This window comes from Poecile atricapillus, chromosome Z (genome assembly GCF_030490865.1).
Source record: "Poecile atricapillus isolate bPoeAtr1 chromosome Z, bPoeAtr1.hap1, whole genome shotgun sequence".
Lineage (NCBI taxonomy): Eukaryota > Metazoa > Chordata > Aves > Passeriformes > Paridae > Poecile > Poecile atricapillus.
This window is the reverse complement of record NC_081289.1, coordinates 122,778,059-122,795,895: the sequence shown is the minus strand read 5'-3', so window position 1 is coordinate 122,795,895 and position 17,837 is coordinate 122,778,059. Positions and strand designations below refer to the sequence as shown.

Genomic DNA, 17,837 nt, shown 5'->3' with positions numbered 1-17,837 from the left:
GCCTACTTCTAGAAGGTGACAGCACTTTTAGCCTGTTTTCATCAGGCTAGCAGGTTAATAAAGGGCTCTAAAGTACAGGAAAAGTTAATGAGAAACATTTATGGGATCTGGAAGGCTATATTCCTTTTCTGGATAAACTAGTTGTATTTAAACAAAAACTGGTTTTCATAATTTTCCAGTTCTTTTAAGTAAATTTTTAAGGTAAACAGAAAGCAGATTTTGATACTGTGATCTGTACTTTCTTATGTTTAGCTCCTTCCTACATTTCTTGTTGGAGGGAGGTATGTGCTTAATTCATTATGATTTTTTTTTTACTGCCCATAAGAAAGCACTGTAGCCACTAGCATATTAGACATTTTGATTAAATCCCCTTTCTTTGTGCAAAGACACATGTGCAGGGACACTAATGAGACTTTCAATTTCCTTAATGAAGCCCTTCACTGCTTAGATGGTCTTCAGAGAGAAACCTGTGAATATGAGAGATAACCTGTGAATACATGGCAAAACAACTAGTCTGAGCTTTTCACTTCCAGCCTGAGGCACACCAGAGTGTGTGGGCTGTTTAGAAATACGGGGAGTTGAGGATTTTGCCCCTGCCATCACTAGGAAAGTGCTTTCCTTCTTAAGTGTTTAGTTGCCTGCTTGGAAGATCCCAGGGTTATGTATGCACTGGCTGTGGGTACTTGGTTCTGTTTGTTTGAGGCTGACTCCAGAATCCCTCTGTTATGAGAGCAGCTTAGTGAACTGGCAGTATTATTTTTCTGCCATGTCCTAATGTGCCAAAAAAAAGTAGAAGTGTAAGGGGTTTTTTTTGTTGTTGTTTTTTTGGTTTTTTTTTCTTGGGCTTTTTTGTTTGTTTGTTTTGATGGACATTTTAAATTTGTTTTTGTTTTGTTTTTGTTTTTTGGTTTGGTTTGTTGGGGGGATGTTTGTTTGTCTGCTTTTCGTCTTTTGGTTTTTTTCCAGGCAAGAAAATCAATGTAGACAAAATCCAGAAGAAAAAAGCCAAACATGTTTATGGTGAATGGCTAAATAAAGCTGAATAAGGACTAGCTAAATATAAAATCAAAAGTGGATGCAAGTATTACTACGTTTTTAAGATCTGCAAGCATAAGCAGTAGGTGGACATGCTTGAAAATTTTACACACTGTATTTGCAGCAATAATGTGTTAGAGCAAAGGATGTAGGAGGAGTACAGAGACTTAAATAAGGAACTAAGCAATTATTATAAAAAATAAACTTTTTACAATATAAATGACAGGGTAGCTTTGAGTTTAGTTAAAAGACTGCATGGCATATGCTAGGGAACAATCAGTAAAGGAAAGATGGACGGACGAGATGGCAGTTTTCTCCTAATCCTGGTAAATTACTAGTATTGGTGACCATAATAACCATTCCTAGATGTGCTGCCTTTGGTGTTAAACTGATTGTTTGTTAAACTTCTTTCTGTTTTTATTTCTAGGGCTGTTCCTTATCTTAGGCTTGATACTTTACCCTGCAGGTTGGGGATGCCAGAAGGCGATAAGCTATTGTGGACCTTATGCTTCTGCTTACAAACTAGGAGACTGCTCCTTGGGCTGGGCTTTCTACACAGCTATCGGCGGCACTGTTCTGACGTTCATCTGTGCAGTCTTCTCGGCACAAGCTGAAATAGCCACATCCAGTGACAAAGTGCAAGAAGAAATAGAAGAAGGAAAAAACCTTATCTGCCTCCTTTAACTCCAGTGGGGGAAAATAACGGCACCTGGATCTTTATCTGCTTTCCATTGACTGGACAAGCAGATCCATTTACCTGTTTTTACCATTTGTGTGATTGAGCCCCATGCATTCCAGCTGTGAACTACTGAAAGGGTCTTTATTCTTTGCTGGGCAATGAGGATCAGAAAAAGGATCCCAAGAAAGCAGAATGTAAATACTTGGGGATATTTTTAGTTTCATTCTGTGATCAGGACACAGTGGAATATATTAATCCAACTGGGGATGTGAGTAATCAATCACATGTATATAGCGGGAATGTTGTTAAAACTGACACATTCTGATTGATTGGATTGACTAACCCACCTTGGTCACTTTGGGTTTAAAATAATAAAAGCCAGCACATTTTTTTTTCTCTTCTTAAGCAAAAGATAAGCCTATTTTAATGAGGCTGGATTTCCAAGGGCTCCCCTCACTGGTGAATATTTCTTCACCATCACCTGGTTTAGTACCATTTTCATGGAGGTGCTTTTTGGTACTGAACTTCCTAGAAGTACAGTGCCTTCTTGGATATTAACTTTATATTGGAGAGAACAAAACTGATGTTTACACCGATCTTTAGGCATTTAGAAAGTGAAGTGCCTGCCAGGTTTCTCTCTCTTGAAACTTTAGAGCACAAGGTGTGTGCAGCTTGTTACTTAGCAGGTAAATATTGTTTCCGCTGACTAGACAGAGAAGCTGTTGTTAGATTGGCTCTCACATGATTCAGATAAAACTGAAATATTTCTACAGCCTTTACTAGAACTTCTGAAATCCCAAGCAGACAACAGCTCTCCACAGCACCAGCCTTACCTGGGCTGCAGTCTCTCCCACAACAGTGGATTTCACATTGTACTTCAACGGTGTTACTTATTCTCTGGTCAGTGATACAGCATTCCCAGTCTACAGATCAGTCTGTCTCATGACCCACACGCAAATGAGTCTTTAGGAAATTTAAATTTTTCAGAAAGCCATGACAAATTCTATATGGCTGGAAGAATTTTTTTCTTTTTTTTTTTTTTCTTTTTTTTCTTTTTTTTTTTTTTGTGTATGTGTAGTAGTAGACCCTTTTCTAACTAAATCAGCAGAAATTAAACAGACCTTGCCACAAATGCCATTTTTTTCTCAAAGCCAGCTGGTTGTGTTATTTGTGGTGTTGCCTCACTTACTAGAACTACTTCTGATAGCAAGTTTGTAAGGTATTGTAACAAACACAGAAATTATTCAAATGTGCCATAGGAGCATTGGGGATAATTAATCCAAGAAGTAGTTCTAATTAAATACTCGATGAATTTTATATTGCTTTTCTTATTTCTTGGTAGTTTAACATCATCCAGTGACAGTGTTGCTTCACTATTACACAAAGCAGAGATCCTTGTTTTTGCCTGGCCAGTCAACTTTAAAATGTGCCATTAGTTATTAAAAAAAATTGTTGTTACTGTCCAGGTAGGTAGCTGCTTTCAATGCACTGCTGACGTGCTTCACAACACAAGTGCTGTTCAGCAGTCCTGACAGTGGGCCCAGGACAGCCTGGAGGTCCTGGAGGTGAACAGTCATGGAGCTGGGTCCACATCCAGCATCTGCTGCCCACCACAGACACAGAGCAGCTCCCAGCCTGCACCTCTGCCTGCAGCCTGCATGCTGGACAGATACACAGGTGACCTCTGAGACGCAGTGCAATAAGGTCAGCTTCTGCCTGTAATCAAAAAGGGATTGTTTTAACCTAGCCTCTTGCATTCACCTGCTCCTGCAACCCACATTCACCATCTTCTACTTTAAAACTCACTGTTCTTTTAAATACTGAATTTAAATCCCATCCAAAAGTTATTGTCAGGGACCAACTGCCTGCAAAAACCAAGATTTTAATAAAGCAAAATTGCCAGCACAAAGTGGTGCCTCAGGGTGAAAATCACAGCCCGCACACCCTGTCCACACCTGTGTTTGTCTTGTTGGCTTTGCGCCATAGACACCCCATACATCTGAAGGACATGTACTGGCCTTGTACCTGGGGTCCAGCAAGGCTTCCTCCATGCATCCCTCCTGCACCCCTGCTGGAGCAGACACTGAACTTGGGCCACCAGCTTAGCTCTGCCCTGTCCTTGGGATCCCTGCAGTTGGGAAAAAGGGGACAAGCAGTTGTACGAGTACCTTATCAACCAGCTAAAAATGAATTACTAAGTAGATGTACAGTTTTAGCTTCCTTAGATGGGTAGCAATCCAAAGTCCATGTAACCACTGCCAACAAGTCTTGACACAGTATTAGAGTGAAAAATGCTGCTTTGGCTTAAGCACTTGATTAGTCAGGTCAGTTCTCACAAAGGTCGAGAGGGCATACTCTGCTTTGCCTGAGAAGTAAACAATGAACAACCTTCATTCATGTTACTAGCTGACCTCTGCTGCAATCCACATGATGGCTAAAAAAATTTCAATAGTACCTTTTGTTTAGGTTTGATTTTTTTAAGTACAAAGGAGAGATTTTCAGTGGCACATACTGCTTTTGCTTGCATTCGTAAGCAAGAACAACCAGCTTTTCTGCTTGTTGCTGGTACATTATCAGCTTGCTCTGCAACAGCATAATTAACTAACTTGCAAGAATATCCATGTTCATCACATAGCACAGATAGAAGACAGGCTGGGAAGAAGTACAGAGGAGAAATAGTCAGAATTTCTTTTCTCAGGGTTCTGTTTTTCTAGCAAGTGATAAGGTGGTATATATTGAGAATTTTTTTTTCCCTGGATAAGGTTTTCAGGTGCAGGGTGCACTCACTGAATTTCACAGCTGTTTAAATTGCTCCTGAAGTTCACCTCAGCAGTAGCTTTCAAAGGCACTTTGGGAAACAAAAAAAGAAAAATCAGCTTAAAGCTAATTTAATTGATTTCATGAGGGGGCTGCAGAGTGTAACTGCTTCTTAATGTACATGCACTGCATAGGATCTAGAGGAATTTGCTGTGGATTCTTTAAACCTGTGTGCCAATTAGTTAACTTTGTTTTGTGGTATTGAAGATTTCTTCAAACATCTGTGGTTTCATCAACTTCTTAAACTTATATTCAATAAAGTGCCATAGACCTTTTTTTAATTGTAGCATATTTAAATATATATATATACACAGACTTGTGTGAGACGTGCAATACAAGGAATGGGTTTTGTAGGGGTTTTTTGGTTGTTTTGTTGTTGGGGGAGGGGGTTTTGTTTGTTGTTTTGTTTTTGGTTTTTTTTAGTTTTAGCTTTTAAACAAGTAATTTGAAAAGAGACTTCCCAGGGAAAAGAAGTGGCTGGAATTTAGTGGTGTGGATATAGAGTAATGCAGTAAACACTGATGTTGAAGATGAATACAACAGTAGTAATACCAGCTTGAAGATCTAACAAAAATATCTTCTAGATTGATTTGAATTACTCAGAACAGAGACACTTCCAGTGTGAAGCTGTTTAACCTCTGGCCATTAACACTCTAAAAGCTGAAAAGGGTCCGCAAGGTTTCTTAGAGTGCTTTATTTGTAATGTGGCACTGCAAAAAAAACATTGCTACTGAGCTATTTCTGGGTTGTCTATATCACCTCTGTATCTATTTTACTCAATAAAGTTCTCTGGATTCTGAGATTTTTTTTCAGACAAATAATTTCTATTTTGCGTTGTTATCCCCGCACTGAAGTTTCCCACATCCTAGTGGTAAATGCAGAGGAGTTCAGGCCTTCTTTGAAAGCCATGGGCACTGGTGCCTACACCTCAAGGAAAGGGCAGAGTCCAGCAAAAGCAGAGCATGGCAGCAACACGTACACAGCTCCTTGGTATAGGAAGAACAGCTGCAGTGATCCAGCTAGAGTAGCTTTTGAGCCATGGTTTATTTGTGGTACTGTTTTTCTGTTCTTGACTCACCACTATACTTGTTAGCATGAATGATGTACCTAATGTCTTCTTTTTAATCTAAATTTCAATTAAATGTGACTTTTTGAACTTTTAACAGGAGTCTGACTACCTTAATACAAGCATATTGGACAAGTTTGATTCAATAGTAGTTTTAATAGCATTTAAGATCCCAGTCCAGTGATGTATTTCAGATTCCCATCTGACTTAAACACTTATTACTGCTTACTGATCAGAAGTATGTGATCTGAAATTGTAACTATGTGTTAAACAATACAGTTGCATTAAAGAGACTTTCTAATTGAATATAGCTCTGTCAAAATGTGTTTCTTTTTGCAACTAAAGCACTGCATTTCCTTTCTTATGAAAAAGGGTAGTAACAGTTGTAAAACAAATATTGCTTCATCATACACAGATTTTTAAAATGGTGTTTGCCACAGTGTGTTTTAGCTTTCAGCTAAATACTTTTAAAGAAAAGTCAGCACGTCACTTATTTGTCAGTTGCAATGGACCACTTCTATTGAATTTATATATAATTAATCATGTATAGTTTATTAAATACACCTTAATAGTTCCTGAACTTCAGAGAAGTAGCTCTTGGTTGCAACTTGGAACATTTAGAAACCTATAGCCCAGAAGTTAGGGGATAGAGGCCACTGAGCGCACCACTACCATAGTCAATATATGGATTTCAAAACAGGTATAGATAAAACACTTATTCTCGCCAAAAGCATTACCTTCCTTTTTCGGTAAAGTTAATTGAGTTGGCAATAGCACGGAGTTCCAGTCTCCATTTGTGTGTATTGTTACAGATTTCCATATTGTAACTTGTTCTCCAAGATCTAGCTGGGTTTAGAATAGTGGAGCAATTACAAAGTGGATGTCTATTACCACTGTTATAGTGACATGAACATAAAGATGTTGTCTTGTTCTGCAATTCACTGAAAGCTTGTTCTCAAACAAATGTCTTTCATTTGGAGTATCTTCGTATCAGTGAAAATCTGAGAGTGTATCTCAGTATCTGTAACTGACTTAAGTTATCACTCAGATGTGGTGGGATCAGTAATTTGGTCTGACCAAAGTAAAGGACAAAGAATGCCAAATTTAATCACACAGATATTAGGCTAGTGTCAATTTCCTCAGGAGTGCTTAGGTGTTTTCCATCCTAATTGATTCTTTGATTCTGTATTCTGACTTCTTCCAGTTGTCACGATAAGCCTTGGGCAAAAATCCAGGATATGCATTTTTTTCTTCTGAAACATCATGCACTCCTCTATAAAGAACATCATGTAATCCTCTAAAAAAATACAGGGACAACAAAGACAATTCTGTACTGAAAAACAGCAACCATGCTTTGGCATGTGTGCAATGACTACAGCTCAGACATACACAATTGTTTAATTAGGCTATAAACATGATCAAATCTACTAGCAGCATTGTCAGCTGCAGCAGTGTCAGAGCAGCTGATGCCACAGAGGCACCAGTGGTCAGAGCAGCTGTTCTGTACAGTGGTCTGGGCTCCAGCCAGTGTTGCCTACCCAACTCCAGCTGTACAGAGTCACAGAGCAGAAGAGCTGAGTGCACAACTAACTGAGGCCAGCCTGTCTTCCAGGCCTGCACCAGACCAGCACCAGCCCTGTAATACAGCCTCAAACATTATCAATAAAAATCAGTCCCAAACATTTCCCATCTCTCCAGCTGTAAGTTTCCCTTCCTGAATCATGGAAAATAAGTAAGTCAAACCTGATTATTCTCAACACTCTAAAAAGCAGCTCCTCTATACTGAAGTATTTTCCTTCATGTCTGAGTGTAATGTAACAGGAACACAGGAACATGAAGCAGCACTCACTAAAAGCAAGACAGTATCTATCTATCTGTCTATCTGTATATATGTATATATGTACATTACTTAATCAACAGGAAGCTCCACGTGTATTGACAGACAATAAAACAAATGTATCGAAACCACAACTGTTCCATGTAATAATCACTTTCATCCAACAAAATGCACATTTTGGTTGAGCTGTATATACTTCCATTAAACTGCTGGAAATTATTTTTTTTCCAGAACAAAATGTATGGCAGCATGAGCTGCAAGTTATGCATCCTTATCAATGCCTTTTTTCTTTTCCCCTCACTATCGTGATACTGTATTTAGTTTAATCCTTGTATAAAGTTTCACTGGTTTTTGCTGCTGAGCTAGACTTGCACTACTTTCTTTGTAAATCTTCCTGCTTTTTCTAATTATGATAATAAAAGCTACTTGCAGGCATAAAATTAATTTGTAGAAAAAAAATACAAACTAATTCATGTAATTTTAATGTAACTGAGTTAAACCTAATTAATTATCTGACCTACTGTGCCCTATTACAGATTCATAACCAGAATGTTCTAGGTGTGTCCCTTTTCCTTCACAGAAACAGCTTTTCAGAAGTACCACTGAGTGTTTTTAATTACAGTTCTCTTAACCCGTGCTTTTCTCTCAGTGTGTGCATGCTTTTCCAACTCCATGCTTACAATTTCCTGAGGAAAGTAACCAGATCAAACCAAAGGAATTCTTTCCCACAGAGAGCACTAAAATGGGGTAATAATTCTAAACATAAAACATAACTAGATCATAGAGCACCACAACCATAGTTACATTTACAAGAAAGAACAAAACCTCTTCCTATAGTCTGGTGACACTGCCATCCTAGATCTGTAAATTACAAAGAAAGATCAAGTGGATGAAGAATTTCAATACTGATTGATGCATGCATGTGAAAGTGTTTTCAAAAACACATATCTGCCATCTTCCAAAATAATCCTGACTGTACATCAGAGCACTATTTGCTATATCATTGCATGAATATGCATCATGCATTTGCGAACTTACCTACACCACATTTGTCTAGATGAAGTCATTTGGCTCTTCAGAGGAAACACAGTAGTAAGATGAGTACTAGACAGCAGGTGCTGACATTACATGAAAAAATCAACATATTGTGATAGCGACTGAAAAAGAAAAAAGCAGGACAGCAGTGACAGGAATGTTGATTCACTGGCAGAAATTAGAAAAATAAATACTACCAAAGCAAATATTTTTTCAGCAACTTCATTTTACTTTCAGTAGTGCTTTAAGAGTCACTTAATACCTGCAGAATTCCATTCAGTCATGACAGAGCATGTTTTAATTTTAACCCTTGTGAGTTTACAGCACAGAAATGTAAACTGCAAGTATTTTAAGAATTTTCTTCGCAACAGTTAAATAGACTAATTCTCTTTAACCAGATTTATTGATAGTGGACATCCATTTCAGCAGAAATACAGCATCTATATACAGAATTATAAAAAGCAAGTCAGACTTTTACATAGATTATCCTCCCTGCACATCAACCTGACTGTTAGAAGAAAGATCCCCATTATTGGTCAAAACTATGCAGAGCGAACACCTAGGAAAAAAGTCTTTTTGTTCTATGACACTGTGTTAATACAATAAATATACAAAACTTCTGAACTACCCAGACATGCAACAGAGGGACAGAAGAAGTGCATTTGTACAGAACCATGACATTCACCAGGATGGCAGGACATTGTTAGTAATTTACAAAATATACAAACATCCTCAGATAAATAAAAACAACTTCTAATTACAGATCAATAACTACTGACATTCCAGTGTTTAAACTTCATACCTTATACTCTGTCACAATACTACAAAAAGACAACTCAAGTGGGCGCCATACTCTGATTAATAAGAGATCATAAAATCTAATTTTTGTTAGGTACAAAATATTTCAACAAATCTCAGCCTTCTGTTGCCAAGCTAAACAAACTTCTCCCTCCCTTTTGGGCTGCAAAGTGTCACAGATTTCTTGTTTAAAGATTTCAAAACTGACACAACCCCAAATTTCATTCAGAAGGCTTAAATCTGTACCTTCAGCCCATGATATTACAAATCAACCATTCTTATACACAGAACATGACACATGTTTTCTCAAGGAACTTTCAAACATTTGAGAAAAAAATCTACCTGTCAAATTCAGGTTTTATTCCTAACATGTTTGGGTTTTTTTTCTGGTAATTATGCAATCTTCAACTTCAGTTAAATTGTAAGGATGATGTCCCTAGGATTCCTATCCAAGAGATACCAAAAGAATTCCCTAAATTTAGATTTAAAAGTAATCCATAGCAGAGTTCCTAGATACAACCCTCAAGGTAAGTTTAACATATGAAAAGGATAATTTTGATATATAGCTTCTAGAATGATGGCCCCCAATCTCAGCAGAGAACAGTGACTTTGAGCTGGAAAGCTTTAAAAACATTCCACGCAAATTCAAGTTCCATGTTAGCATGTCCACTACTATGACATTTTAACAGCCTTGTTAGATAGAATATTTAAGCAAATATATTCATTACTGTGAACTTCAGCATAGGTAGAACTATGATGTTTTTTCAAATTCAAGTCTGGTTTACAGAAATTAGTAAACTAAAGGAAACTAATAGGAGAATTCATGCTAACACTATATTACTGATTCAAGGATTAAGTTAGGGGAGTATTTTTTTTAATGAGCTTCTGTTATTATGAATACAGTGTAGTGAAACGAACTCTATGAAATTCAGTCCAGAACATGGAGAGCCTCAGAACTTTATGCTGTGTTATTAAAGATTATTCACCTTAATTAATTTCAGCCACAGTGTATACTTACACAGGTTGTGGGATGTCATCTTTCCATTTTCCAGAAGAGTTTGAAAAACTGTTTAAGTATCGTATGTAAGTCTCACGAGGCAATCCAAGAACATAGGGTCTTCAAAGGAGAGAAACTCCCACTATACTAAGCCCTGACGATATTATATTCTAAAATATTGTGATGGTATGTACCATTATGGATCGTTAGTTTCACAGCACCAATCTAACCTCTTAGGCCTCCAATTCAATGAGTTAAAATTTAACTTTAATAAAGATAAACATTTCTTCCTTTGCCAAATCAAAATAGTTTAAAAGTTTTTTCCTATAGCTTAAATCACACCACAGAGATAGTTGAGTTTAGTATTAAAATTCATTCAGGTATTCATTAAATGCCATTGCTTAAAGAGCCTGATTTTAGACAATATTCCTGTTAGAAAATTGGATTCTGTATATATATAGTGGTTTGGACAGGCAGTAAACAGAGTGACTGTCCAGGCTAGAGATTTAGTACCACAGTTAAACATAAATCTATACAAAAAAAAAAAAACCCAAACAAAAAAACTAACCAAAGAAATCCCAAATAAAATAAAAATACCACTGCACATAGAAGAGGGACAGGGGATATCTGAATACTGAAGTTAAAAACAGCAAATATATACTCACTTAGCTCTGTGATTGAAATCACCAGTTAACTTCCTTAAACTGAACTATTCTATTACAGAGAATGTTTATGCCCCATACTAATTTCTCACAGGTAGAAAATACTCCATGGAAATAGATACAAACAAATGTTGTAAAGTGGTGCAGGTAAATTCTGGACAAAACACTACCTAAACAAGATCAGGTAACTCAACAGTATTCATGCAAACTTACAGGTTTATATCAAAAGACTTACCCAAAAAAAACCCCAACAAAAGCAAATAAGGAAAGAATTTATACTCTTACTTGTATTTGACCCCAGCAGCTGCTGAAATTGCAAAAGCAGTAGTCAAACCTAACCATATCTCTCAGTCTACCCCATTTCTTATGGTAGAAATAGAGAAATCAGTTCTTGCAAAGAAAAGTAATAAATCCAAAGTGTTTCCTGAATGTAAAAAAAAAAAAAATACTGGAGTGAATTGCTAAAAAACCTTCCAGATTCTTAATACATTGATTTGATCATTAAATTTCACAGGTTCATTCTCAGGCCAACTGTTGCAATTATTTATCTTCCATAAAATATGGAAAGCTTTACATTGTAGAATTCAACATGTTAAAGAAGGGGAAAAATGGTTTTCTTCTTAAAATAAATTAATTTATACTAAAATAAACCAAATATTTCCCATTTAACCCATGCACAGCTGCAGAAGAGACAAACATGCCATGTGAATTTTGATCTAGGCATTTAGGGAATACAGTAAGTGACTGGAAAATAAAGAACAGTTGAAAAGAACGGTGGTGACTTTGTTTCTCTACATCCGGTTACCCTTGAAGGCGTTCTGAGCTGCACTGGTGGCCGCTGTTGAGGCGGCGTTGGCTGCAGCAGTTTGTACAGTTTTGTTGGACATCACTCCCGTGGCAAATTCCTGCTGCGCTTTCTCAAAGCTCGCGCCAGTTGTGCGGTACAGCCCGTGCACCTACAGAGGGGAAAAGCACTGAGAAAATGGTACCATGCTTCCCGTTTCTGAGTAGACCAATAGCAAAGTCTCAAACAGAAAGTGGAGGTGTGAGGTGGGGAAATGTGATTTGTTCATGTGTTTGAGAGAATCCAGAGATGAGAACATGGAAATTTTTCCCACAAACTTTTGAATTTTATGTTGTCCTGTTGCACACACAATTTGACTATGCAGGATACCTGTAATTATCTGCAAGTTCAGAGGGGTCTCATCATGTTTACTAAAATGTGTGATGTATACTTGGTGAATTTTCCTCTACAACAATTTAGAAACATTTTAATTACTGTGACTGGTTACAAGATGAAGTTACACTCTGACTGAATATTAAAAATTTCAAAATACCCTAATTAGACAAGTAAACATTTGCAAAACTAGTGTGATGACTGACAGCTCTGCATAATAACCAGAGGAATAAACAGTATGACTTACAAACACTCTTAAAAATATGGCATATAACAAAATAAAAATCAACAAAACAGACAAAAAATCCTGATTAACTTTCAATTACCTGAATATTAAAATTCAAATGCTATTTGTGACTCAGTTAAGTCACAAAAAGGTTGTCAAATAATATTGCAAAGACAGTTTCATTTCAGTGTAGCAGGAAAACTAATGTAACTTTTTTCTCTGTTACAGATATGACTATTTCTCGTGCATAAAAATATACCAAATCATATATGAATATGCAGATTTTTGTAAAGAATCGGGATGCATACAGTAAGAAAAGTGTAAAAACGTATTCCACCATACATTTTTCTTATTTGTTTCTTCTTATCTATAGAGTATTTCTACAGAAAACGAAAAAGGACATCTCCAGGCGCAAACTTAAAATTTCTAGTTTACAGAACAGGTCAAAAGAATTTGTATATGTGTAAAATCTTTAAATCTAACTGTAAATGAGGTTGAGTTACTAGAATTCAGCCAGCACATCATCATCGTAATTCCCAGCTAAATTTATCTCAATGACTTACTAGTGCATCAGCATCTTTACCTAGATCTGTGTGGAAATTCACCAGAAGTACCCACAGAGAAAGAGTTTATCACTTTGAGTTTTCATGCTCCTGCATCATTAGCTGGCAATAAAATATTAAAAAACCAAGACACATAAATAAAATTCCTTTTCTGAGGTCCTAAGCATCTCTCTCTTCTACTGATTTTAATAGGAATGATTTTGGTAAAAGCTGAAACTTAGCAATCACTTCTCTGCGCCTGCTGGACAACCTGGCATCTACAACTACAATAGTGTCCAGTGCAGTCACCTACTCCTTTGTGGCAGGACTAGCTCTCAGGTTCTCTAATTCAGAGCTATCCTCCCCCATTTGCAGAAAATACCTGCACTGTACAAACAGCATTTTGTAACTCCACAACAATACAAGCAAAACTGTATAGTTATTAGTAGGTAAGGCTCACCTTGAAAAATACAATTTAATCCCCACTACTTTGTGAAAGAGTACCTGTCTCAAGAAAGAAAGCAAAATCCAAATCAAACATAGGAAACAAAGGAGGGGAATAATATGTAACTTACCTTTTTAAACATAACTAGTGAGATAACAGCGGATGCTGTGAAAAGTGCAGCTATGATTATCATCATAATGCCAACAGGAATACTCTTATTAAGTCCAGTAAGAGATGAAATCCACCCACTGAAGAAAAGAGAAAGAACAAATTTTACTAGTACAGCACATGAAACATTTAATCAAAGATACCCTCATGGAAGAAAAAATCTATAACCTCCTGGTTCTGAACCATTTTGAGTATTTTTGAAGAAAAATAATGGGAATTTTACATAAGCAAATTTTGGTTCTATGATATGTTTTTAAAGCTTAATTTCCATTTCTTCAAAGAAAATGCAGCGAAACTATATGAAAAATTGTTGTAAATATTATTATCCTTGCACAAAATTGTAGCAAAATTAGAGAGCTGCTTCTCAACTTCTTGAGGTTTTTTTGTTATACTGTCATTTCAGATTGATTCTGGACTACATGAATTCATAGATGAGAAAATATCCCTAAAAAGATAGTTTCTAACTTCTATAAATATGGAACAGGAAAATACCACACCTATATAGCTTCCATGTGAAGACTCATTTAATTGTATCCACACTGTGATGCTTTCTCAACTGTGGTTAATATAATGTTTTTAAGTGGAGAGCATCAGACAAAATAATAGAAAAAACTACATAAGTATCTACTTTGAGCATTTCCCCATTCTTCAAAATTGAAACACCAACAAATACTAAGATTTTTAGACCTGAAAACTAAACTAAACCTAAAAAAGCAGGTTGTCTTAAGAACAAAACCCCATGCATTAAGATGAAAAAGATTTTTCAATGTTGTAAAAAAAAAAAAAAGCAAATAATGATGTAAATCCAAACCTTAAAAGTTACCCCTTCACACCACTTTGATATCCGCTATCTCCTACTGTAATCTACCACAAAACCCCAGAACCCGAACTGTAACTAGGATTTTCTGATGATCTGGCTACTTTCAATTCTCCTTCCCCAAGTACACTTAAAAGCACACTTCCCAGACTTGGATGAATAAGCAATAGAGAATTCCATAGCAAAAATAATAAACAGGGAACTTTCCTTACATAACAATTCTAAAGCAATAGTGTTTTGTCTGCTTTGCATGAATTTTGAGGTTTGCAGCAAAAAGCACTGAGAAAGGAAAGTGTCATTACCCAACTACAGCACTGCTACTTGTGACTCTTGTTACTAGTTGGCTTGCTAGAACCTTGCTTTTAGTTAATTCCTTTATTTCAAAGAGAGTGACTGATTCCCTATAGTTTCTCCTTGTAAAATCTAAATATGTGACCTCCAAGACTCAAAAAAAAGATAATATACATACAAGCTTCAAGTAAAAGCTTATGTATTTGCAAACATTTAAAAGAATTATATTCCTTTATTTCGTAATTCATATTACATAATATGGATGTGACTCAAATAAACTTTTCAAATAACATCAAAGACATACTACTATATTCACCCAAATGCCTTGTTAACTCATTCTACAAATTTTAGCCATAAATTTCTCAGTGAGTAGGAAGTATATTAATATAATTGGAAATACCTAACAATACAAAAAATATGCAAACAATATATTATTGATGTCTAAATTTCTGTTTTCCTTTACCTTAAATACAGAACGAGTAATAACTCCTTACACCACCAAAATAGAGGAGGCAGCGTGTGAAAAAGTTCAAAGAAGTTTAAATTGAAGGATAAAATTTTGACCAGGCTAGTAACAGAGGTATCTCACTTTCTTTGGATACATTTCACCCACTTCTCCTAGTTAAGAGCACTCCAGAAATGCTTTCTTTTGAGAGTTAAGTGTAACATTCCAGTGAACACAATATTATTCCTTTAAAAACACAGATTGTATTACAGTTGTTACTTCAAATATGAGTGTTTGTTTTACAGACAGTACAACACTATGGCAAACAGAATACTCACCAGTTTCCCCATCTTTGAAATCCTGCAGCTTGAAGTACATGTACAGCAAACTGACAGATATATACAAAGAAGAACACAAAGAACCTGAATGAACTGTCACTCCTGAAAGAGGTGGGGGAAAAATTATTAAAGCAGCCAGAAAATTAATTATTTTTATTCATATTCTGTAGTACCACTCTAACTTCTTTCTGCATTAACTAGAGAAAAAGTACTTTCATTTATCAAGTGACCTGAAGTATCAGCAATTCTGTGTTTCTTTTAGAGTGTTTATTTACAAGAACTGCTCTTTCTTCTTTAATATAGTGATTTTGCCACCTGCATCTCTAAGAAAGGTGAGAATAGTTCTGCTCAGCCCAGAGCAGGGCCTCTTCAACTAACCATTTAAGTCTGTATTAAGAATTCTGCTCCACTTTCAGAGTGAAGTTCACAGTGATGGAAAGATGGGAAGAGAGTATTTAACTTGTGAAAAGTAAAATATCATATGGAATTACTGAAACACAGAGCACACCAAAATACTGAAGCAGCTGCTATTTTGAAGTAAAATGAACAAAATACATTTGCTGTTTAAATTACTAAAATGCCAGCTTTACAAAGACTGAAAATAAATAAAATTTCAGAAACAGCCAAATATAAATGTACAGGCAAAATTTCAAAAAAGACTCAACTTATTACTGTTAAAACTATTGATCATATGTTATGCTTTCTATTAGAGTTCAAAGTAGAAATCATTTAGTTAAGTTATAGAAACAGATTTTTCCCTTAAAAGCTCTTCCTGCAGAAGGGAGTTTGTAATTTCTATACCAGTTCAACCAATGTTTCAACAAGTTCAGTACGGTAACTATTTCATTTTCAGCTGACTGAAAGTTGAATATGCAAGTAGTAGTTTTCCTTCCTCAACCAACCAATTTTCTCTAAGAAAAGCTATGGATTTACTAGACAGGAAATGCAAGTTAAACTACATGATTCCTCAAAGATTTGTGGGTACAGCAATACCTCCTTGGTTAGCAAAAATAAATACTTCCTGTACTCTAAACGTTACAGTTAATTGCAACTTCTGGCCATCAGTCTTAATGTAAGAATAAGGGTACTTTAGCTGAGAACAGCCTGAATCACTTCAATGTAAAAAAAAACCAAAAACAACTTTAGGAGTACAGGACTTGAAATCTTTACATGGTGGTCTTCACTAAGAAGTTTTACTTTCCATGCAAACACACCATTCTCCTCTTAATCACACACCTCATGCTTCTGAAGTTTGCAAAGATTACTAAAACTAGGAAAAGTACTATACCTGTTTACTATATACCTGATCTGTTAATTCTTAAGAATCTCAGGCTATTTCAATTACAGATACCGTAGGTGTCTATCACTTAAAAATACATCACTTAAGGGTAGTTATTTATGAAGTTCATTCAGGAAGCAAAAAATTTAGGACACTATTGACTACTAACCTACTCAAATTCTTGGTGTGAAGAGACAGAAATTCAATGAGAATGTTCTTTACAATTGTTACCAGCCCTTATTAACTTTAACAAAGTTAAGTATTTCCGACAAATATTTTGTCTGTGGTAAAAATGATACATATTTTAAAGGATATTCCATTATATTACTATCTATTGGCATCAGTATTTCAAATTCAACAACTGAATTAATGGCAATGAAAGCACTAATGAAAGCACTTTAAAGGATTATCATCATAATTATCAAGCAAATTCTGAAATGCTATACATTTTGACAAGTTTCTGAATATCCTAAGTCAACTGAAGTTATTACCTGAAAGCTCCATAAAGTGGTCTGTACCAGCAGACAAAAGAACAAGGAGTAAAAAGCAAGAACCAGAGAATACTCAATCCAAAATCAACCCCTCGCGTAGCATCAACATAAAACCAGGCCAAACATCCAAAGATATTAAGAAACAGTGTCACTGTATGGACTGTAGAAGAAAAAGCAAAATAGTCTTAATTAAGTTATTTTTAAACAATAAATTATTACAACTGCTGAAGTTATACCTGAACTTTTAAACATTTAAACAAAACAGCATTTTAAACAAAACAGAGTGCAGACAATACCAATAGCATCTCAAAGCCTTCTGTAATCAATTGATTTTGATAGTTTTCTAAATTTCAGGTAAATCCTGTATTCACAAGTGAGAACGCTCTACATGAAAATTCAAGTACCACTAGCTACCTGGCAATGGAAAAATATCCTGTCATACAAATAAAACATTTTCAAACATTAAATTAAGAAAAAAGAGGTTTCTACAGCTGCAATAATAATTTATTTTTTTTCTACAGTAATAATATATATATTTATGAGACTACTGAGTGTTTTTTGAGACACCTTAAAATGACAAAGTGCATCACAAAATAAACACTGTACACATTCAAATTTGAGAACAAAAATTTCCCAAATAATTTTTCAACAGAAAGCTTTGTCTTCCATATAATAAAACAAAAAAACCCCAC

General features: G+C 35.7%; 2 protein-coding genes and 1 pseudogene across 10 annotated transcripts in view; 2 read left to right on the top strand and 1 right to left on the bottom strand.

Annotated features, from left to right (window-relative positions):
* Window positions 1–5,903, top strand: part of LHFPL2 (LHFPL tetraspan subfamily member 2) — a 121,861-nt gene extending 115,958 nt beyond the window's left edge. For all 5 annotated transcript variants that reach the window (XM_058864772.1, XM_058864771.1, XM_058864773.1 and 2 more), the window contains one exon: window positions 1,463–5,903. In XM_058864772.1, the coding sequence (XP_058720755.1) occupies window positions 1,463–1,719 (257 nt within the window). In that variant the 3' untranslated portion in view covers window positions 1,720–5,903. The remainder of the gene's footprint in view (window positions 1–1,462) is intronic.
* Window positions 1,771–5,903, top strand: LOC131572648 (uncharacterized; annotated as a pseudogene).
* A 2,774-nt stretch (window positions 5,904–8,677) lies between these two features.
* SCAMP1 (secretory carrier membrane protein 1) overlaps window positions 8,678–17,837 on the bottom strand; it is a 41,241-nt gene continuing 32,081 nt past the window's right edge. For all 5 annotated transcript variants that reach the window (XM_058864770.1, XM_058864766.1, XM_058864769.1 and 2 more), the window contains 4 exons: window positions 17,146–17,305; window positions 15,376–15,477; window positions 13,447–13,564; window positions 8,678–11,882 (listed from right to left, as the gene is read on the bottom strand). In XM_058864770.1, coding sequence (XP_058720753.1) covers window positions 11,718–11,882; window positions 13,447–13,564; window positions 15,376–15,477; window positions 17,146–17,305 — 545 coding nt within the window. In that variant the 3' untranslated portion in view covers window positions 8,678–11,717. The remainder of the gene's footprint in view (window positions 11,883–13,446; window positions 13,565–15,375; window positions 15,478–17,145; window positions 17,306–17,837) is intronic.